This window comes from Jaculus jaculus, chromosome 9, assembly GCF_020740685.1.
Source record: "Jaculus jaculus isolate mJacJac1 chromosome 9, mJacJac1.mat.Y.cur, whole genome shotgun sequence".
Lineage (NCBI taxonomy): Eukaryota > Metazoa > Chordata > Mammalia > Rodentia > Dipodidae > Jaculus > Jaculus jaculus.
This window is the reverse complement of record NC_059110.1, coordinates 117839206-117856398: the sequence shown is the minus strand read 5'-3', so window position 1 is coordinate 117856398 and position 17193 is coordinate 117839206. Positions and strand designations below refer to the sequence as shown.

General features: G+C 45.2%; 1 protein-coding gene across 2 annotated transcripts in view; it reads right to left on the bottom strand.

Moving 5' to 3' along the window:
* The window catches only part of Nploc4 (NPL4 homolog, ubiquitin recognition factor), an 89923-nt gene that overhangs the window by 12039 nt on the left and 60691 nt on the right, over positions 1 to 17193 (bottom strand). For both annotated transcript variants that reach the window (XM_004655268.3, XM_045158310.1), the window contains 2 exons: positions 5181 to 5252; positions 1634 to 1729 (listed from right to left, as the gene is read on the bottom strand). In XM_004655268.3, coding sequence (XP_004655325.1) covers positions 1634 to 1729; positions 5181 to 5252 — 168 coding nt within the window. The remainder of the gene's footprint in view (positions 1 to 1633; positions 1730 to 5180; positions 5253 to 17193) is intronic.

The following is a 17193-nucleotide window of genomic DNA, read 5'->3' as shown; positions in this document are numbered from 1 at the left end:
CAGAAAGACTCTATCTCCTACTAGGTATGAACACACCAGTAACAGAGACAGTGTTGTCTTTAAGGGTGCAAGACGATAGGTGTCGAGGGCTGCAGAGCAAGTGTGACTCTTCTGCCTGGTGGGGAGTGGAGGGAGTTGGCACATCTGACTGACCCAGGTGTATAAAGACATAGATATTTAAGATATTTAAGGGCTGGAGAGATGGCTTAGCGGTTAAGCGCTTGCCTGTGAAGCCTAAGGACCCCAGTTCGAGGCTCGGTTCCCCAGGTCCCACGTTAGCCAGATGCACAAGGGGGCGCATGCGTCTGGAGTTCGTTTGCAGAGGCTGGAAACCCTGGTGCGCCCATTCTCTCTCTCTCTCCCTCTATCTGTCTTTCTCTCTGTGTCTGTCTCTCTCAAATAAATAAATAAATAAAAATTTTAAAAAAAAAGATATTTAAGAACATGGGTCCTTAGGCTTTGCAGGCAAGCGCCTTAACCACTAAGCCATCTTTCCAGCCCTGATGCTTGTTTGTTTTTTTTTTTTTAATTTTTTTTAATTTTATTTATTTATTTGAGAGCGACAGACACAGAGAGAAAGACAGGTAGAGGGAGAGAGAGAGAATGGGCGCGCCAGGGCTTCCAGCCTCTGCAAACGAACTCCAGACACGTGCGCCCCCTTGTGCATCTGGCTAACGTGGGACCTGGGGAACTGAGCCTCGAACCGGGGTCCTTAGGCTTCACAGGCAAGCGCTTAACCGCTACGCCATCTCTCCAGCCCCCTGATGCTTGTTTTTGATGTAGGATCTTATTGTAACCCAGGCTCAGATCAAAGACTCAGAGGCTGAGATCAAAGACGCAGAGGAAAATACCCCCTTATATCTGGAAGTGGACAGTGGGCTGAGGGAAAGGCCCACTTAGAGGCAGGGAGGAGACCCATCTGGCCTTCTCTTCTGGAAGGCAGCTATGCTCCCCACTATACCAATACTGGTTTTCTCTTCTGGATTCATTCCTGCTCTTGGACAGGAGAGGAACAATGGGCAAGGTGGCTTTCACACAACTGGTCCCATGTAAAAGGCCACCCAATAAATGGTCCTGTGCCCCAGCAAGCACCCTACAGCCACACAGAAATAAGAATTACAGATAGTCCTTAGACAAACCATGCTCTGAAATGTTGGTACAAACCATGATCTAAGAACAACTAAGAGCACAGTCTACATGACAGCAATGGTGATTCAAGTCTGGCTGGACCTGCCAGTGAGAGGAGAAGACAGTGCAGGAGATACAACAAAGTTTGAGGGCACTGTGTGGTACCACATGGGGCCCCTCACAGGACATTAACAAACCAGAAAAAGTTTGTTGGTAGATACAAATAAATTATGAATAAATTTTGGAAAAAAATAATAAATTCAACAGAGTGGGATTTCTGGCAAGTCCATAGGCCTGAGGACTTCAGGTGTTTCATCCTATGGTTATCTATCACCTGGCCAAAGGAAGGGGCCAAAACCAGACAGTGTCCTAGACAAGGCCCTTGAAGAGTGTGTCACAGAGGGAGTCAGGGGAGTATGAAAATGACACTTTCTGGGGGAAAATAAGACCAATGCTAGATAAACAATCAAGTTCCTGTACACTGTCTCTAAGACAAAGAGCTTACCTGTGTCTCGCCCAATACATCCCGGTTTTCAATAGGAAATGGATTTTGTGAAATAGAAAAAGTGTAAACTGGATCCTTGGGGAAGGTTGTTGTGATCTAAAAAATAAAAACATGAATGATGTCAAAGTGTGCTGGAAAAGGTGTGGACACACTTGTATTCATACAAGCAATTCTAGCACGCCAGCAGATGGGGATTCTGAATCCTACACACTCTGGATTGAAGAGAACAGTTAAGTATAGCTGGCATTTTTAAATGAACCATGTGCAATTCAGACCCTGAGAAATAAATTCAAGAATGTATCCTAAGAATCCTCATATCTGAGCTGGGATCAGGAGGCAGAGATAGGAGGATCAAGAAGCCAAAGGCCAGCCTAGGGCTACAGACTAAATTCCAGTCAGCCTGGGTTACAATGAGATCAAAACAAAAAAACATCAAAAACAAGCATCAGGGCTGGAAAGATGGCTTAGTGGTTAAGGCGCTTGCCTGCAAAGCCTAAGGACACATGTTCTATTCTCAAGATGCACAAAAGTGAGGCAGATGCAAGGTCGCACATGCCCACTAGGTGGTGCAGCTGTCTAGAGTTTAATTTTAGTGGTTGAGGCCCTGAAAAGCCAATTCTCCCCCACCCCTTAAAAAAAAAATCAACAAGCCTGCCCACATCTTGGCAGCTCCAGCTCTGTGCAGTGCCCTCCAGACACCCAACTGCAGCATCGAGAATGTCTAAGCTTGTGTCATTGTGCTGAGGAACTACAGAAGGAAATGACAAAGAGGCACCTGAGGAGGCACAACATTCATGTCACTAGCTTTCAAGTGTTTCCTATTGTGGAGTCAGCTGTGCGGGTCTGAGAAACATAGCAACCTTTATGAGTCTGCTGGGGGCTAGCCCATGCATCCTTGTAGGAAGGACTCGGAGTCACAGGGGCAACCTGGAACTGATAGCTTCTACCACAGGGGAGCCAAGTTCTTCATCTGGTTCCAATGTGCTATAAGAATAGCAGAGGATATTTTATACCTAATACATAATCAGTAGAAACCTGGGGGACAGTGTGACTATGCACGAATCAATACTCAAGTTTTTATTTCTCTCCCCCACAAGAGCACTCAAGTTCAAGTAGCAACACCTCTGGCTGACACAGCTTTCCTCTGTGTAGGTCACTAACATGGTTAGGTCACACCCCTTCCAGATTTAGAGCAGCTATTCTGACTGCTGGGGGATGATTTCTACAGAATGACAACTTTGTTCTAGTGGCTTTGGTCTGTTTCCTACATCAGCAAAGGCACTGAGCTATTTCTGGATTCGGACATGCTAATGTCAGCACTCTGGAAGGACAAGCCAAGACATCACTAGCACTCAAGCTGATTGTTGCTTTGCAGACAAAACTCTAGCAGTAGGGCCAACCATACAGATCTGGGCCACAGTGTCATGTGGTCTCACAGGGGGTACCTAGTATAGAGCTGGCAACACAGTCCTACCTGTGCTTGAACTTGTAAACAAAAGGCTGGGGCACTCATATCCCTCCTTTTCGGAAGTCAGAAACAAGAAACAGCCATCTTTCCAGCCCTGATGCTTGTTGTTGATGTAGGATCTCATTGTAGCACAGGAAGGGCACCTGCTATTTGTGGTATAGGCCAGTAATCCTAGCTACATAAGAGATTGAGGCAGGAGGACCACAAGTTGGAGGACTGCCAGGACAACTTAGGAAGATTCTTTTTCAAAATAACAAAAACTAAAACAAATAAAGGTGGGTTTATAAACTCAGTAACAGTCTGCTTATCTAGCAAACACAAGGCCCAGAGAACAATTCTCAAATACCACCAAATGGTGTGTTTTGGGGAATGGGGTGTACTTTTAATCCTTGTAAGTGGCCCCTAGACAGCAATAGAAACTAAAATCCACATAGCCCCATATGACTACTGCAGGGGTCCAGCTCCTCATTTGTGCTTGCCCAGCCTGTCCTGAAGGCATCAGCTGGATAAGACTTCCCCATAATTCATTTTTAAAAAAATTTTATTTACTTATTTGCAAGAAGAGAGAGAGAGGGCAATGAATATAAGAATGAGAATGGATGCACAAGGGCTTCTTGCTGCTGCAAACAAACTCTAGACGTGTGTGCCACTTTGTGCATACATTTTATGTGAGTATTGGGTAATTGAGCCTGGGTTGGCAAGCTTTGCAACCACTGTCTTTAACCATAGAGCCATTTTCTGTGTTTTAAACAGCCATTCTACTTTTAAGTACAACAGACATGTCAGGCATGATGGCTTACACCTATAATCTTAATGCCAAGGAGACAGAGGTAGGAAGTTCACTGCAACTTCAAGGCCAGCCAGAGCTATAAAGCAAGACTCTGTCTCAAAAACCAACCAACAAAAGTCAAAACAAAACAAAACCCCCCAGCAGACAACCCTGCTCCATGTGTGCAGTTTCTGGGGCCATGCAAGGAGCTGAATAGCCTTCACTGGGTATCTGCTATAAAGGGACTCCCACTCCTCTCTTCCACAGAGATAGAGATTGTGTAACATAGGGTAGAATACTGCTCAGCAACCCAGTGCTGCTGACATGTTTGGGGAGGTGTTGGAGGGAGAGGAGCTTAGGATGCTGATTCTAAATCATGCCGGCTCCTCCATCAATCTGTTTTCATCTTAATTACACCCTAGGTAGTCTAAAAACAGATGCCTTTATAGCCTAGGTAATAAATATGTTCTCAGGAACTGTCAATGGGAATGGAGCATTGATGGGCTTGGCTCAGGGGGACTCAATGCGCCAAATGCAATGATATTTTACTGCCTGAATCACATTCCCACCCTGCATCCAAAGGCAGCCTGAACGGATATCCTGGCACAGCAACAACGCAGGAAATGAGCCTCCTCCCACCCTCTGGACAGAGCTCTGAGGCAGTAACAGGACGGTGGCTACACAGTTACCAGGTTTTGTTCTTCAGCTCTCATATGCCTACGGCTGACAGCATGGTCATATCTCTGCCTCCAAGAAGCTAATTCTGGGAAGATGCAGCAGAGCCAACGACCCCTTTACTTCCTGGAGGTCTGCCCCAGGACACAACACTGATTCTCACTACTCAAGGATACTAAGTCATAGGTGTGGGCCCAGGACTCTCTTGGATGGAGTGGCCTCCAAGGGAGCATTATGGAGTGGCAGATGTGCTCTGACCAGGCCAACATCTGCACAAGCTGGGCCTGGGCAGCGATCAGTCAAGCACAACATATGTGGTGAAACTCCTCATGCACCTTGGGGCTTAGTTCCATGAGAATAAGACTTGCTGCCTTCCACAGGTGGGGCTGGGGTGCCAATGGTCCTTTGTTTGCACTTTAGCCTGGAGAAAGCTAGACCTATGTTGTTTAAAGTGTGCACATTCTGGAAAACTGCAGGCGGGATGATTCAACCACCATCCCCTGGCACTGTACAAGGCATAGGGTGTGACTCAAGCCTTCATTGCCTCCTCCCTCAAGTAGTCGCCACGCAGGAGACCTGGACTCAAAGGCGGCTATGTTGACAGCCTGTAAGTTTGAGTACAAGGGAGCACTTACGTCTATGATCAGATATTCCACGGGCAGGGGGCGGGCCAGCTGAGTGATCTCGTTACCAAACTTGTCTATGTCCTGAAACAATTCAAAGATGAATGACAGGTGAGAGAAGGTGACCAGTGACATAGTATTCCTTTCACACACATATCTCATTTAAAATTATTATTTGGGGGGCATTTGTGTATGATGCGTGCGTGTGTGACTGGGTGCATGTTACAGTGCACATGTGGAGTTCTCAAAGGACAACTTTCAGGTGTTGGTTCTCACTTTCCACCTCATTTGAGAGTCTCTCTCTGTTCACTGTTCTGTTTGCCAGGCTGGCCCAAGAGGTTCCAACAAATTCTCCTATCTCTGCTTCCCTTCTTTTTAAATATTTATTTTTATTTATTTGACAGAGAAAAAAAGGGGGCTCCAGGGCCTCCAGCCATTGCAAATGACCTCCAGATATGTGCAACCCCTGATGCATCTGGATAACATGGGCCCTGGGGAATTGAACCTGGGTCCTTTGCCTTTGCAGGCAAACACCTTAACTGCAAAGCCATCCCTCCAGCCCTCTGCTTCCCTTCTTGATATAGGCATACTGAAATCACAGACATCAGCATCAGGTTTCTATGTGGGTTCTGGGGATCTGAACTCAGGTACTTATGCTTGCATGGCAAACTTTATCCACTAAGCCATCTTCTCAGCTCCATTGTTGTTGTTTTTTAACATATTTATTAGAGCTGGAGAAATGGCTGAGCAGTTAAGTCATTTGCCTGCGAAGCCCAACAACCCAGATTTGATTCCCCAGGACCCACATAAGCCATATGCACACAGGGTACATGCATCTGGAGTTCTTTTGCAGTGGCTAGAGGCCCTGGCACATCTATTTTCTCTCTCTGTCTCTCTTCTGCTCACAAATGAATAAAATTTTATAAAAAATTCTTTAAAAAAATGTATGTATTTATTAGCCGGGAATGGTGGTGCATGCCTTTAATCCCAGCACTTGGGAGGCAGAGGTAGGAGGATCATTGAGAGTTCCAGGCCACATTGATGCCACAGAGTGAATGCCAGGTCAGCCTGAGCTAGCATGAGAACTTACCTCAAAAAACCCAATAAATAAACTAATTAATTAAAATATATTTATTAATTTGAAAGAGGATATACATATGTAGAGCGAGAGAGAATGGGTATGCCAGAGCTTCCAGCCACTGTAAATGAACTCCAGACACATATACCACCTTGTGCATCTGGCTTATGTGGGTCCAGGGGAATTGAACCTGGGTCCTTTGGCTCTGCAGGCAAGTGCCTTAACTGTTCAACCATCTCTCCAACCCATTTTTTTTTTAAGGTAGAGTCTCGCTCTGGCCCAGGCTGGCCTTCAACTCATAGCTATCTTCCTACCTCTGCCTCCTGAATGCTGGAATTAAAGGTATGTACTACCCCGTCAGGCAATTTTTTTTTTTTTTTTTTTTTTTTTGAGAAAAGATCTCACTGTAGACCAGGTTGACTTGGAACTCACTACACAGTCCAGGCTGGTCTTAAATTTGTGGATATTCTCCTATTTCTGTCACTTGAATGCTAGGATTAAGGCATATGCCACCATACATACAGCTACATTATTACTACTGGTCTGGAAACGGGGACTTGCTACATAGCCCAAGGTGGTCTTGAACACACTATGTATCTCAGACTGGCATTTAATTTGCTGTACTCTTCCTGGCTCAGTCTCTCCCAAGTTCTGGGATTACAGGCTTGTGCCACTATGCTGGGTTCTTTGAATTTATTCTGATTCTTGTTAAAGTGCATGAAAAATAGGAAGGAATTTTTTTGTTTTTGTTTTTGAGGTAGGGTCTTGCTCTACCCTAGGCTGATCTCGAATTCACTGCGTAGTTTCAGGGTGGCTTCAAACTCATGGAGCTCCTCTTATCTCTGCCTCTGTGCTGAGATTAAAGGTGTGCACCACCACACTGGCTTCTTAGAGCTCTTTATTAGGGTCATGCCCTGAGAGAACAGCCATACTTTCAGTCAGTGGAGACCGGCAGAGGGGAGTGTGCACTTGCCACCCCCTCTCAGCACTCAGCCTAGCATTAAGGATGGCTGAGAGGTGAAAGCAGCAGTGATGTTTTCCCTTCATAATGGAGATGTACTCTTTAACACTCCATCAACACTCCAAGTCTCACAGTTTGAATGCTAATTATTAAAACCACTGGACTGGAGAGATGGCTTAGTGTTTAAGGTACTTGCCTGTGAAGCCTAAGAACATTTGTTTCAATCTCCAGGTCCCACTTATAGCCAGAAGCAAGTGTGCAATGTCGTACATGTGCACAAGGGGACATACGCATCTGGAGGCCGTTCAGAGCAGCTGAAATGCACCCTAGCACGCCCATTCTCTCTTTGCCTCCTTCTCCCTGTCTCTCTCTCAAAATCAAATCAAATCAAATAAAAAAGGTTCAAAGCTATTACACCTCTGGAGGCTCAGGAGATACTCAGCAGGTAAGAGTGCTTGCTGCTTAAGCATGAAGGTCTAGGAGGACCTGAGAGTGCTTGAATTGGAGTACCCAGAATCCAAGGAAAACAGTGGGTGTGGCCACAAATAGCTGTAAACTCAGTAGGGGTGGGGACCAGAATCACTGGGGCTCATTCATGGAAGAGAGGTGGGACCAACTCCATACCAAAGGAGATCATGTTCAAAGGAAGTACCACACACGCAATAGAGAGGAGCATCCAAAAACCTCCTCTGGCCTCTGCATTCACACATGTGCGTACACTACACATATTCTACACACTTGCATGCATGCATACATGCATGCAAAAAAAAAAAAAAAAAAACAACAACAACAAAAAACCCAAACCTCTGAAAGCAGGACTTTATAGAAGCTGTTTTTGTACATGAACAAAATAAAGATACAAACACACACACATACATACTCAACCACCAATCTGTCAAAGTCTAAACTTGTTTTGATTTGTTGGATGCACAGAACATAAAGTTTAATTATGGGGAAAATCGGCCAGCATATGTTCATTAATCATACAATGACAATTAGAACTGATTTATGTCAAACAAGCTGAGTTCAAACAGAGCTCTGGAAATAAATTCCTAAGAACCAATGCTTTTTGTTAAAGATCCAACAAGAGGAGTTGTCATACTTTCTATCTAAACCATCACTTAACACAATATAAATCATTGAGACATATATAAGTTATACACCATGATTTTTTTTTTTCAAGGTAGGGTTTCACTCTAGCCCAGGCCGATCTGGAATTCATTATATAGTCTCAGGGTGGCCTCAAATTCACAGCAATCCTCCTACCTCTGCCTCCTATGCTGGGACTAAAGGTGTGTGCCATCATGCCCTGCCAATTTTTGTTTTATTTCGCTTTGGTTTTTCGAGGAAGGGTCTCACTCTAACATAGGCTGACCTGGAATTCACTATGTAGTCTCAGGATGGCCTTGAGCTCATGGCGATCCACCTACCTCTGCCTCTTGAGTGCTGGGATTAAAGGTGTGCCACCACACCCGGCTCCCAATTTCTAATTATAGGGTCTTACACAGAAGTTTGGTTTATTGAAGCCCTCAGACCCAAACTGTTTTATATCCATTCCTTGCTTAAACATTAGAATTTTCTGTCTGAAACATGCCTCCATTTATTGGTACACCTGTCTTTCTTCTACCTTCAGCCTACACATTTGCCAGCGGTTGGGGGGGGGGAGGAGAGAAAATGGGTAAGCCAGGGCCTCTAGTCACTGCAAACAAACTCCAGGCACATGTACCACCTTGTGCATCTGGCCTTATGTGGGTACTGGGGAATTAAACCCAGGTCCTTAGGCTTTGCAAGCAAGAGCCTTAATTGCTGAGCCATCATTCCGCCCAAGCATGAGTTTTAACTCCAGTTTCAAGTCAAGCACGCTGTTCCTACCTCAACAAATATTCCTGCTTTGCTCTGCTCACTTTCTGTCAAGTTGAGGGTCTTCCTGTCTTTTGTTTCCATATGTGTGTCACATGGTAATCCATGTTCCATGGCTCTTCTGGCTAGGACAGGGGCTTGCTGAAGGGGTCCTGTGCCCCTGGAGAGGCAATTTCTTGATGGAGGAGGTAGGGTACAATATGGGACTCAAACCTTATCAATCTAAATCACTATTTCCAAAAATACACACATGCCCCTACAAGAAATAACCTGCAACAACTCATGCATAATTAGCCCATCTGGAATTCATCTTCAAATCTAATTAAGCTCTAATATGCAGAAACATTTTTCCAGCACCTGTTCACTTTAATCTTCCCCTCCAGGGAATTTTCTAGTTAAATGCCCCCTCTTCGTTGTGTTCTGCTATCCTTGTTCAAATTTAACTACCCAACTGTACCTTTTCTGCTCACCAAGAAAATAAAGGTGTTGTATCCTGCTTTCTTCCCTAGGGGAAAACAGGTAACTTCTATCTCTCCCCGATGCCTTCATTCAAATGTTTTTGCCAGCCAATCCCTAGCCCTACAAACCATTTTTGAAGGCAATTACTTTTTATGGGCTTTACCAAATGTCAGACAGAATATGCTAGGAGGAAGACATCTTAATTCTAAGTTTGGCAGCTGCCAAAGTGTCAGCAGTTTTATTTCCACCTGGAGCAAGGTACCGGGAGTAGAAATTGTCCTTGATGTCTGCCACAAGCCCTGTCTGGAAACACTGGCACCAGGTCTTGACATGAGGGAGGAATACAAGGACTGATGATACCCCATAGAGAGGAATATAGGGACTGATGTTACCCCATAGCCAAGTGGGCTTTGTGACTAGTTAACAGTGACTTTCCCTGACCAGCTAGTGTGACTTTGCTTTACAGAAGAGTATTGCTTCTCTACTGAGAACTAGTAAAAGGGGAAACACCAGAACTGATCTGAGAAGTGCTGAGTTTTCTCATGGCACAGGGCAGTACGGTATGCACAGGGTATGTGAAGGATGCCTGCCAGAGGCAACAGCGTTTCTTATGCATTTGCTGAGCTGGATGCTACATACACTGGCCCACTTGGCCATCGGAAGTACATGTCACAAGCATTGCTCTTGTCTCTAGCACATGAAAAGTGATGGGTTACAATGTTACCCATCAAGACCTAGAGACCAGGAGTGCTGGAGAGCATGTCTGCCTACACCCAGAGCTCAGGCTCATGGTTGCTCACTCCTCCCCCTGGCACTGAGATGCAGGCTCTGGGCACATTCCTAGAACCTGAAGCTCTGGGTCTGGTCCTGGCAGCATGCCTATCACTGGCACTACAGAGGAAGAACAGAAGCTACAATCAGATGTCAAGGAAGCACAAAACTCTTTCCCTAGGCTGAGTCTGCACCCTTGGGTTCAGACATAAGATGACCCTGAGTTTAGGGGACATGGAATACAAGCCCACCAGATGAACACCTAGGGAAACAGAAAACTAGATCTAAAAATAGTATTTTATTGTTATTTGAGGGCTGGAGAGACAGCTTAGTGGTTAAAGTGTTTGCCTGAAAAGCCAAAGGATCCAGGTTCGACTCTCCAGGACCCATGTTAGCCAGATGCACAGGGGGTGCATGCATCTGGAGTTCGTTTGCAGTGGCTAGAGGCCCTGACACACCCATTCTCTCTCTCTCTCAAACAAAAAAAGTAAATAAAATATATATATATTTTTTAATTAACTTATTTATTTATTTGAGAGCAACAGAGACGGAGAGAAAGACAGATAGAGGGAGAGAGAGAGAATGGGCGCGCCAGGGCTTCCAGCCTCTGCAAACGAACTCCAGACGCGTGCACCCCCTTGTGCATCTGGCTAACGTGGGACCTGGGGAAACGAGCCTCGAACCGGGGTCCTTAGGCTTCACAGGCAAGCGCTTAACCGCTAAGCCATCTCTCCAGCCCTAAATAAAATATATTAAAATAAAAAAAAGTATTTTGTTATTTGAGAAAGGGAGAGGGGAAGAGAAGAGAATGGGTGTGCCAGGCCCTCTAGACATAGCAAACGAACCCCAGACGCATGTAGCAGGGAATCAAACATGGGTCCTAAGCCTCACAGGCAAGTGCCTTAACTGCTAAGCCATCTCTCCATCCCTAAACTACATTTTCACTGCATTAATGTGGCACACAAATGTCTAACTAATCTCAAAGTAAAATTAAATCATAAGAGCATCAAGGAACATATAACCTCATACCTAGCTTTGTGTTCACAATCACTTCGGCTGTGTGTGATGAGGCATTCAGGAGTTGGGCTAAGGCAAAAGGATGATCAAGTTTGAAGCCACAAAACTCTGCCTCAAAGCAAACAGTACACCAGGTGTGGTAGCCTACACTCAGGAAGCACAGGTAGGAGGATTATTTGAACTCGAGGCCAGCCTGAGTCTGCAGAATGCATTCCAGGTCAGCCTGGGCTAGAGTGAAACCCTATCTAGAAAAACAAAACAAAACATTACTTCTCTATGATAACAAAACGTTTTGGTGTGATTGTCTGTGTATAGTATGTGTTTGAGGAAGGGGTGTTCTGCGCATATAAGACTATACCATATCCATGTGTGAGAAGACCAGGGGAAGACACAAGGTACTCATCATCACTCTTCCACCTCATTTCCTTGAGACAGTCAAAAAGCACCCAGACTACCCCTCCCCCATTTTTTTGTTTTTTCAAGGTAGTGTCTTACTTTAGCCCAGGCTGACCTGGAATTCACTATGTAGTCTCAGGGTGGCCTCGAACTCACAGTGATCCCCCTATCTCTGCCTCCCAAGTGCTGGGATTAAAGGTGTGTGCCACCACACCCGGCTAGAACACCCTGTTTTTCCGTAAGACTAGCTAACAACCAGAAAGTCTAGCAAGCATTCTGTTTCCACGCCCTGAGCAAGCACTAGGCTTACAGGCGTGCATGGCCATGCCTGACTTTCTTATGTAGATGCTGAAGATCAAAGTCAGATCCTCATGTTTGAGCAACAGAAGGTTTTTACCCAGTTCAGCCCTGTTTGCTTATTTTTGTTTTATGTAGGCAAGGTCTTAATCTGGTCCAGGCTGATCTGGATCTCATTCTGTAGCCTCATGTCTGAACTCAAACTCATTATATGCTAAGGATGGTCTTGAACTCCTGATCCCCCTGCCTTCACTTCTCAAGTGCTGGCATTACAGGCATGTGCCACCATGTCCAGGCAAAGGCAGAAATTATAATGAAAAAAGATAAGGGGCGACGGTTCAGCAATCAAAGGCACTTGCTTGCAAGGTATGCCAACCCATCACTCACACAGAGCTGGAACGCACAGGGTGGCACATATATCTTGAGTTCACTTGTAGGGCTGTAGGGATAAAAGGCCCTAGCATGCCATTCATATTCTCTCTCTTAAGCTTTTTGAAATCATATACTCTTTCAGTTCCTTTACCTAACACCCAGAGAATAAAATTATGAGATTTGTTTGCAATACATTGCAAAGAATATATAAGGGCTAGAGACATGGCTTAGTGGCTAAGGTGCTTGCCTATGAAGCCTAAGGACCCAGTTACAATTTCCTAGTATCTATGTAAACCAGATACACAAGGTGGTACACGCATTTGGAGTTAGTTTGCAGTAGACAGAGGCCTTGGTGTGCCCGTTCTATGTCTCTCTCTCAAATAAACTAATAAATAATTTAAAGAGAATTAATATATTAAAAAAAACTAACATATATAGGAGGCTTCCTGACATATAGCAGGCCTGGTCACAGGGCCTCACAAGACAGGCAGCAAGGGCAGTCTGCAGCCAAGCCAGCACACTAATGGAGAATGCATAGGGCCCATTAACTATACAGAGACACTTGACAAGTAATCCCAGTTCTGGGAATTTGTCCCAGAGTAATTAGGAGCACACACAAAAAATAAGTTATAGAAGGGCCCACTGAACCCTGCTCCTGGCAGATGCCACAGCAACTTTCATTTTGCTTGCAAGGTATGCACCTCTTGGGGTGCCAAGAGTGGAGTTCACAGATGTCAGAGGTACCTCTCCTCTGCCAGTGCATCCCCTGAAAGGAATGATGTCTACTTGTCTCCTTTCAGGGTACTTGTCAGCATGACCTCAGCTCTCACGTCAGAACCCACCTGCTCACCTAGAGCACGATTTGCTCATGCTTCTCTGCACACCTCTGAATCACCAGATGCGACTGGGCTCCCGAGCTACACCCCTGGAAGCCAGGATGTATTTTCTTTCTTTTTTTTTCTTTGAGGTAAAGTCTTGCTCTAGCTCAGGTTGACCTGGAATTCATGTAGTCTCAGGGTGGCTTTGAGTTCATGGTGATCTTCCTACCTATGCCTACCACGCGCTAGGATTAAGGCATGCAACCTTACACCCAGCTCAGGATGCATTTTCTATACTACAGGCCTTCTTTACTGTCAGCTAGTGCCTGTCCAGTACATCTCATAACCGGACATGGGTCTTGCCCTACTCCTTTTCCCTACTGGCTCTACTCACTAAGGCCATTGGCATTTTATGCATGGTTTTGTCACCAAGCCTCCTTCTCCAGATCACATCCAACAGGAATGTTACAAACCCACCTTTCACATCACTTTCCCTGGGCTTCCAGTCTGCCAAATCCACCACCAGCCACTCACCAAAAATGAGCCTCTGGGTGTACATACTGCCCTCTACAAGTGGACTGGCTCTCTGCCCCAGCCAACCTTAAGTTCATTCCAGTCTCAGTTCTGGGGTGCCTGCCAGCCTCACACAGGGACAGCACCACCTCCAGGACAGAAAACAGGTATGACCTGTTGGCAGCTGCAGGCTCAGAGCTCAGGTAAAATACCAACAGAGAGCAAAAGCACAGCATACTGAGTCTGGATGAGCATGAAGGACAGGTCACAGACCTCTATTTATGTGGCCATGGGTGTGAACAGGAGAGCCAGAGGTACCTGAGGGTCATGTGAGGGAGCTGTGAGTAGCTGTTTTTTCTTTCCTTTTTTCTTTTTTTGCTTTTTCGAGGTAGGGTCTCACTCTAGCCCAGGCTGACCTGGAATTCACTATGTAGTCTCAGAGTGGCCTCGAATTCACGGCGATCTTCCTACCTCTGTCTCCCATCATATATTAATTTTTAAATGTCTAACACTATCTGTTGCCCACGAACCTTACAGGTCATCATCATAAGTCTTCTGCTTCGTACTTCTCCATCTGTGTTGATGCAACCTGGAGGTTCTGGATCTACCTCTGCCTCACTCTCACCTTCCACTGTTCCACCCTTCAACCTACTCCTATTCACCCACCTCTTCTCCGTCGCCCACCACGCTGACCATAGTTGTGTGGTGATGCCACTCAGAGCTCTTCATCGCTTGCATGTACCTTATTCACCCCTCACTCAGACCAGATCTAGCAATACACTCACCAAAATCCTCAGAGAACACTTGACTGTACTTCCTATATGGCCCCTGTCTATGGCTCTACCTTGCTTTTGCAGTATAGCTCTTTGAATAGTACAACCTCTACTCAGCCCTTGGACCAGCTGCTCAACCTGAGTCAGCACAGCTCTTTACAGCCAATGGCCTCCTGTCACTGAATACAATGGTGGTGATATTGCCCCCTTTTTCAACTTCTCAGCACTCCTCTGGGCTTCCCAGATGCTGAGCTCTCCCCACCATTCACTCCTGGCTCCCTGATATCCACTTTTTGTCTCCTCCCACAATCCCTTCCTGCTCACCTCTCTCCCCTGCTCCTCTGCAGCCCACCTCTCAGGTAGATGCCCGTGACAGGCCCTTTGTTTTAACCCTTTCCACCTGAGTGGCCTAGAGCACCAACTCAACAGTGATGGTAGATCACTGGTTGAAATCTGATAGGATTAAAATCACCATGGAAACACATTTCTGTTAGGAATTTTCTACATTAGACTGGGAAGACCTACAGAACTACGGGCAGCACCATTCCACATGCCAAGGATCCTGGACTGTATAAAAAGGGGAAAGCTGACTGAGTAGCAGCATTCATTGCTCTCTCTACTTCCTCCCTGATTATGTGCTGATACGACACAGGCTTCCTATTCTTGCCATGGTTCCCTTCCCATGATGGACTGTAGCCTCTGGAACTGTAAACAGAAATAAGCCCTTTCCTTCCATGAGCAGTCAAGTGCTGCAAGCCTGCTGTACAGTTCTGGTCTGAATATGCATGTGGGATCTCTTCTGTGCTAAGCAAGCAAGCACCCCAACAAAACCACCACAAGCTGGGTGAAACAGCATGTGACTTTAATTGCAGTACTTGGGAGGGAGGCTGAGGTAAGAGGATCACTGTGAGTTTGAGGCCAGACTGAGACTACATAGTGAATTCCAGGTCAGCCTGGCCTAGAGCGAGACCCCAATGTCTTCTTTTGCCCTCTGCAAGCATGCACATGAAGCACGTGCATGTACACACACCACACATACTAAATGAACTTAAAACATTCCACATAAAGCCAGATGCACACAGTGGTGTATGCAACTGCAGTTTGTTTATAGTAGCTAGAGGCCCTGGACCACCATTTTCTTTCTTGCTCTCAAGCAAGCAAATAAATAAATAAAATATTAATAAAAAAAAACCTTAAAAATCTGATGCCCCCCAAATTCTGCTTTCAGGATATTATATGATATTATATGAGGTTGTGAGAATATGGCCAGTTGGTAATAACTGACGTAGTAATTCACACTCAACTAATTTTATACACTCTAATCTGACCATTTACCAATAAATGCATTTATTATGTATAATTTTAAAAATATTTTTATTTATTTGACAGAGGGATAAAGAAACCTAGGGCAGGCATGCCAGGGTCTCTTGCTGCTATAAACTCTAGATGCTTGTGCTAACTTTGTGTGTCTGACTTTAGATGGGTACTAGGGAATTTAAAGCAAGCAAGCACTTTTATCAGCTGAGCCATTTCTCTAGACTATAATTTCTTTTAAAAAAGTAAAACACACACACACACACACACACACAGTGAAAAAAAACTGCTCAGTGTGGCAGTATATATGCAGAAAAAATGAAAACTATGAGCCAGGCATGGTGGTGCACATCTGTAATCCCAGCACTCGAGAGGCAGAGGTAGGTGGATCACCACCGTGAGTTTGAGGCCACCCTGAGACTACATAGTGATTCCAGGTTGGCCTGGACTGGAGTGAAACCCTACCTTGAAAACCACCCCCCCCCAAAAAAAAAAAAAAAAAAAGAGAGAGAGAGAGAACTATGATAAATGTGGAAGTGGTAATCATAAAATACATCTTCCTTCTATTTTTTTCTACAGAAACCAAGTGAAACTATTGAACATGCACAGCCGATTTCCAATGTCCCTTGTATGGAGTGACAGCAGCCCTTAACCACATCAGACTTTCTTAGGGATATAAACCTTCTGTTTATACAGAGCCTATATACACCTGTGCTTGCTTTCTCTCTCTCTCTCTCCCTCTCTCTCTCTCCCCCTCCCTCCCTCCCTTCCTCTCTCTCTCTCTCTCCCCTTCCTTCCTCTGACAAAGAAAGAGAGAGAATGGGCCTGCCGGGACCTCCAGCCACTGCAAACAAACTCTAGACACTTTGTGCGCCTGTCTTTCCGTGGGTACTCGGGGATCAAACCTGGTCCTTAGACTCTGTAGGTAAATGCCTGAACCACTGAGCAATCTCTCCATCCTGACCTGCACTTTTCTTTCTTTTTCTTTCTTTCTTTCTTTAAAATATTCATATCTCCTTACTTAACAGCACATGTGAGTGACTGCATGCACATTCAGGCTCCAACTCCTTTCCTTGTGTCAGGAGTCTCCTTGCTTGTCCTTCCTCCTACTCACTGCTCAGGATTGAGAGTAGAGATATGCTCAGTACCCCTTTCACTGTACATTCAGTCAACCCATTCCCACCCTACTTGTGAATCCAAAGAAAAGTACAGACATGTCTGAACACTGATGTGTCTATAAAACACAAAATACACTGTGATTACAACTCTCTAAGTCCACTTGAAATTTCACATGAGTTCTACCCCAAATCTGTAATTAGCTCACATTGGACTCATTGCTTAGCAGGAATTACACAACATGCAGATGATTATTTAATGTCCCTTTGTGGTGCTGGGG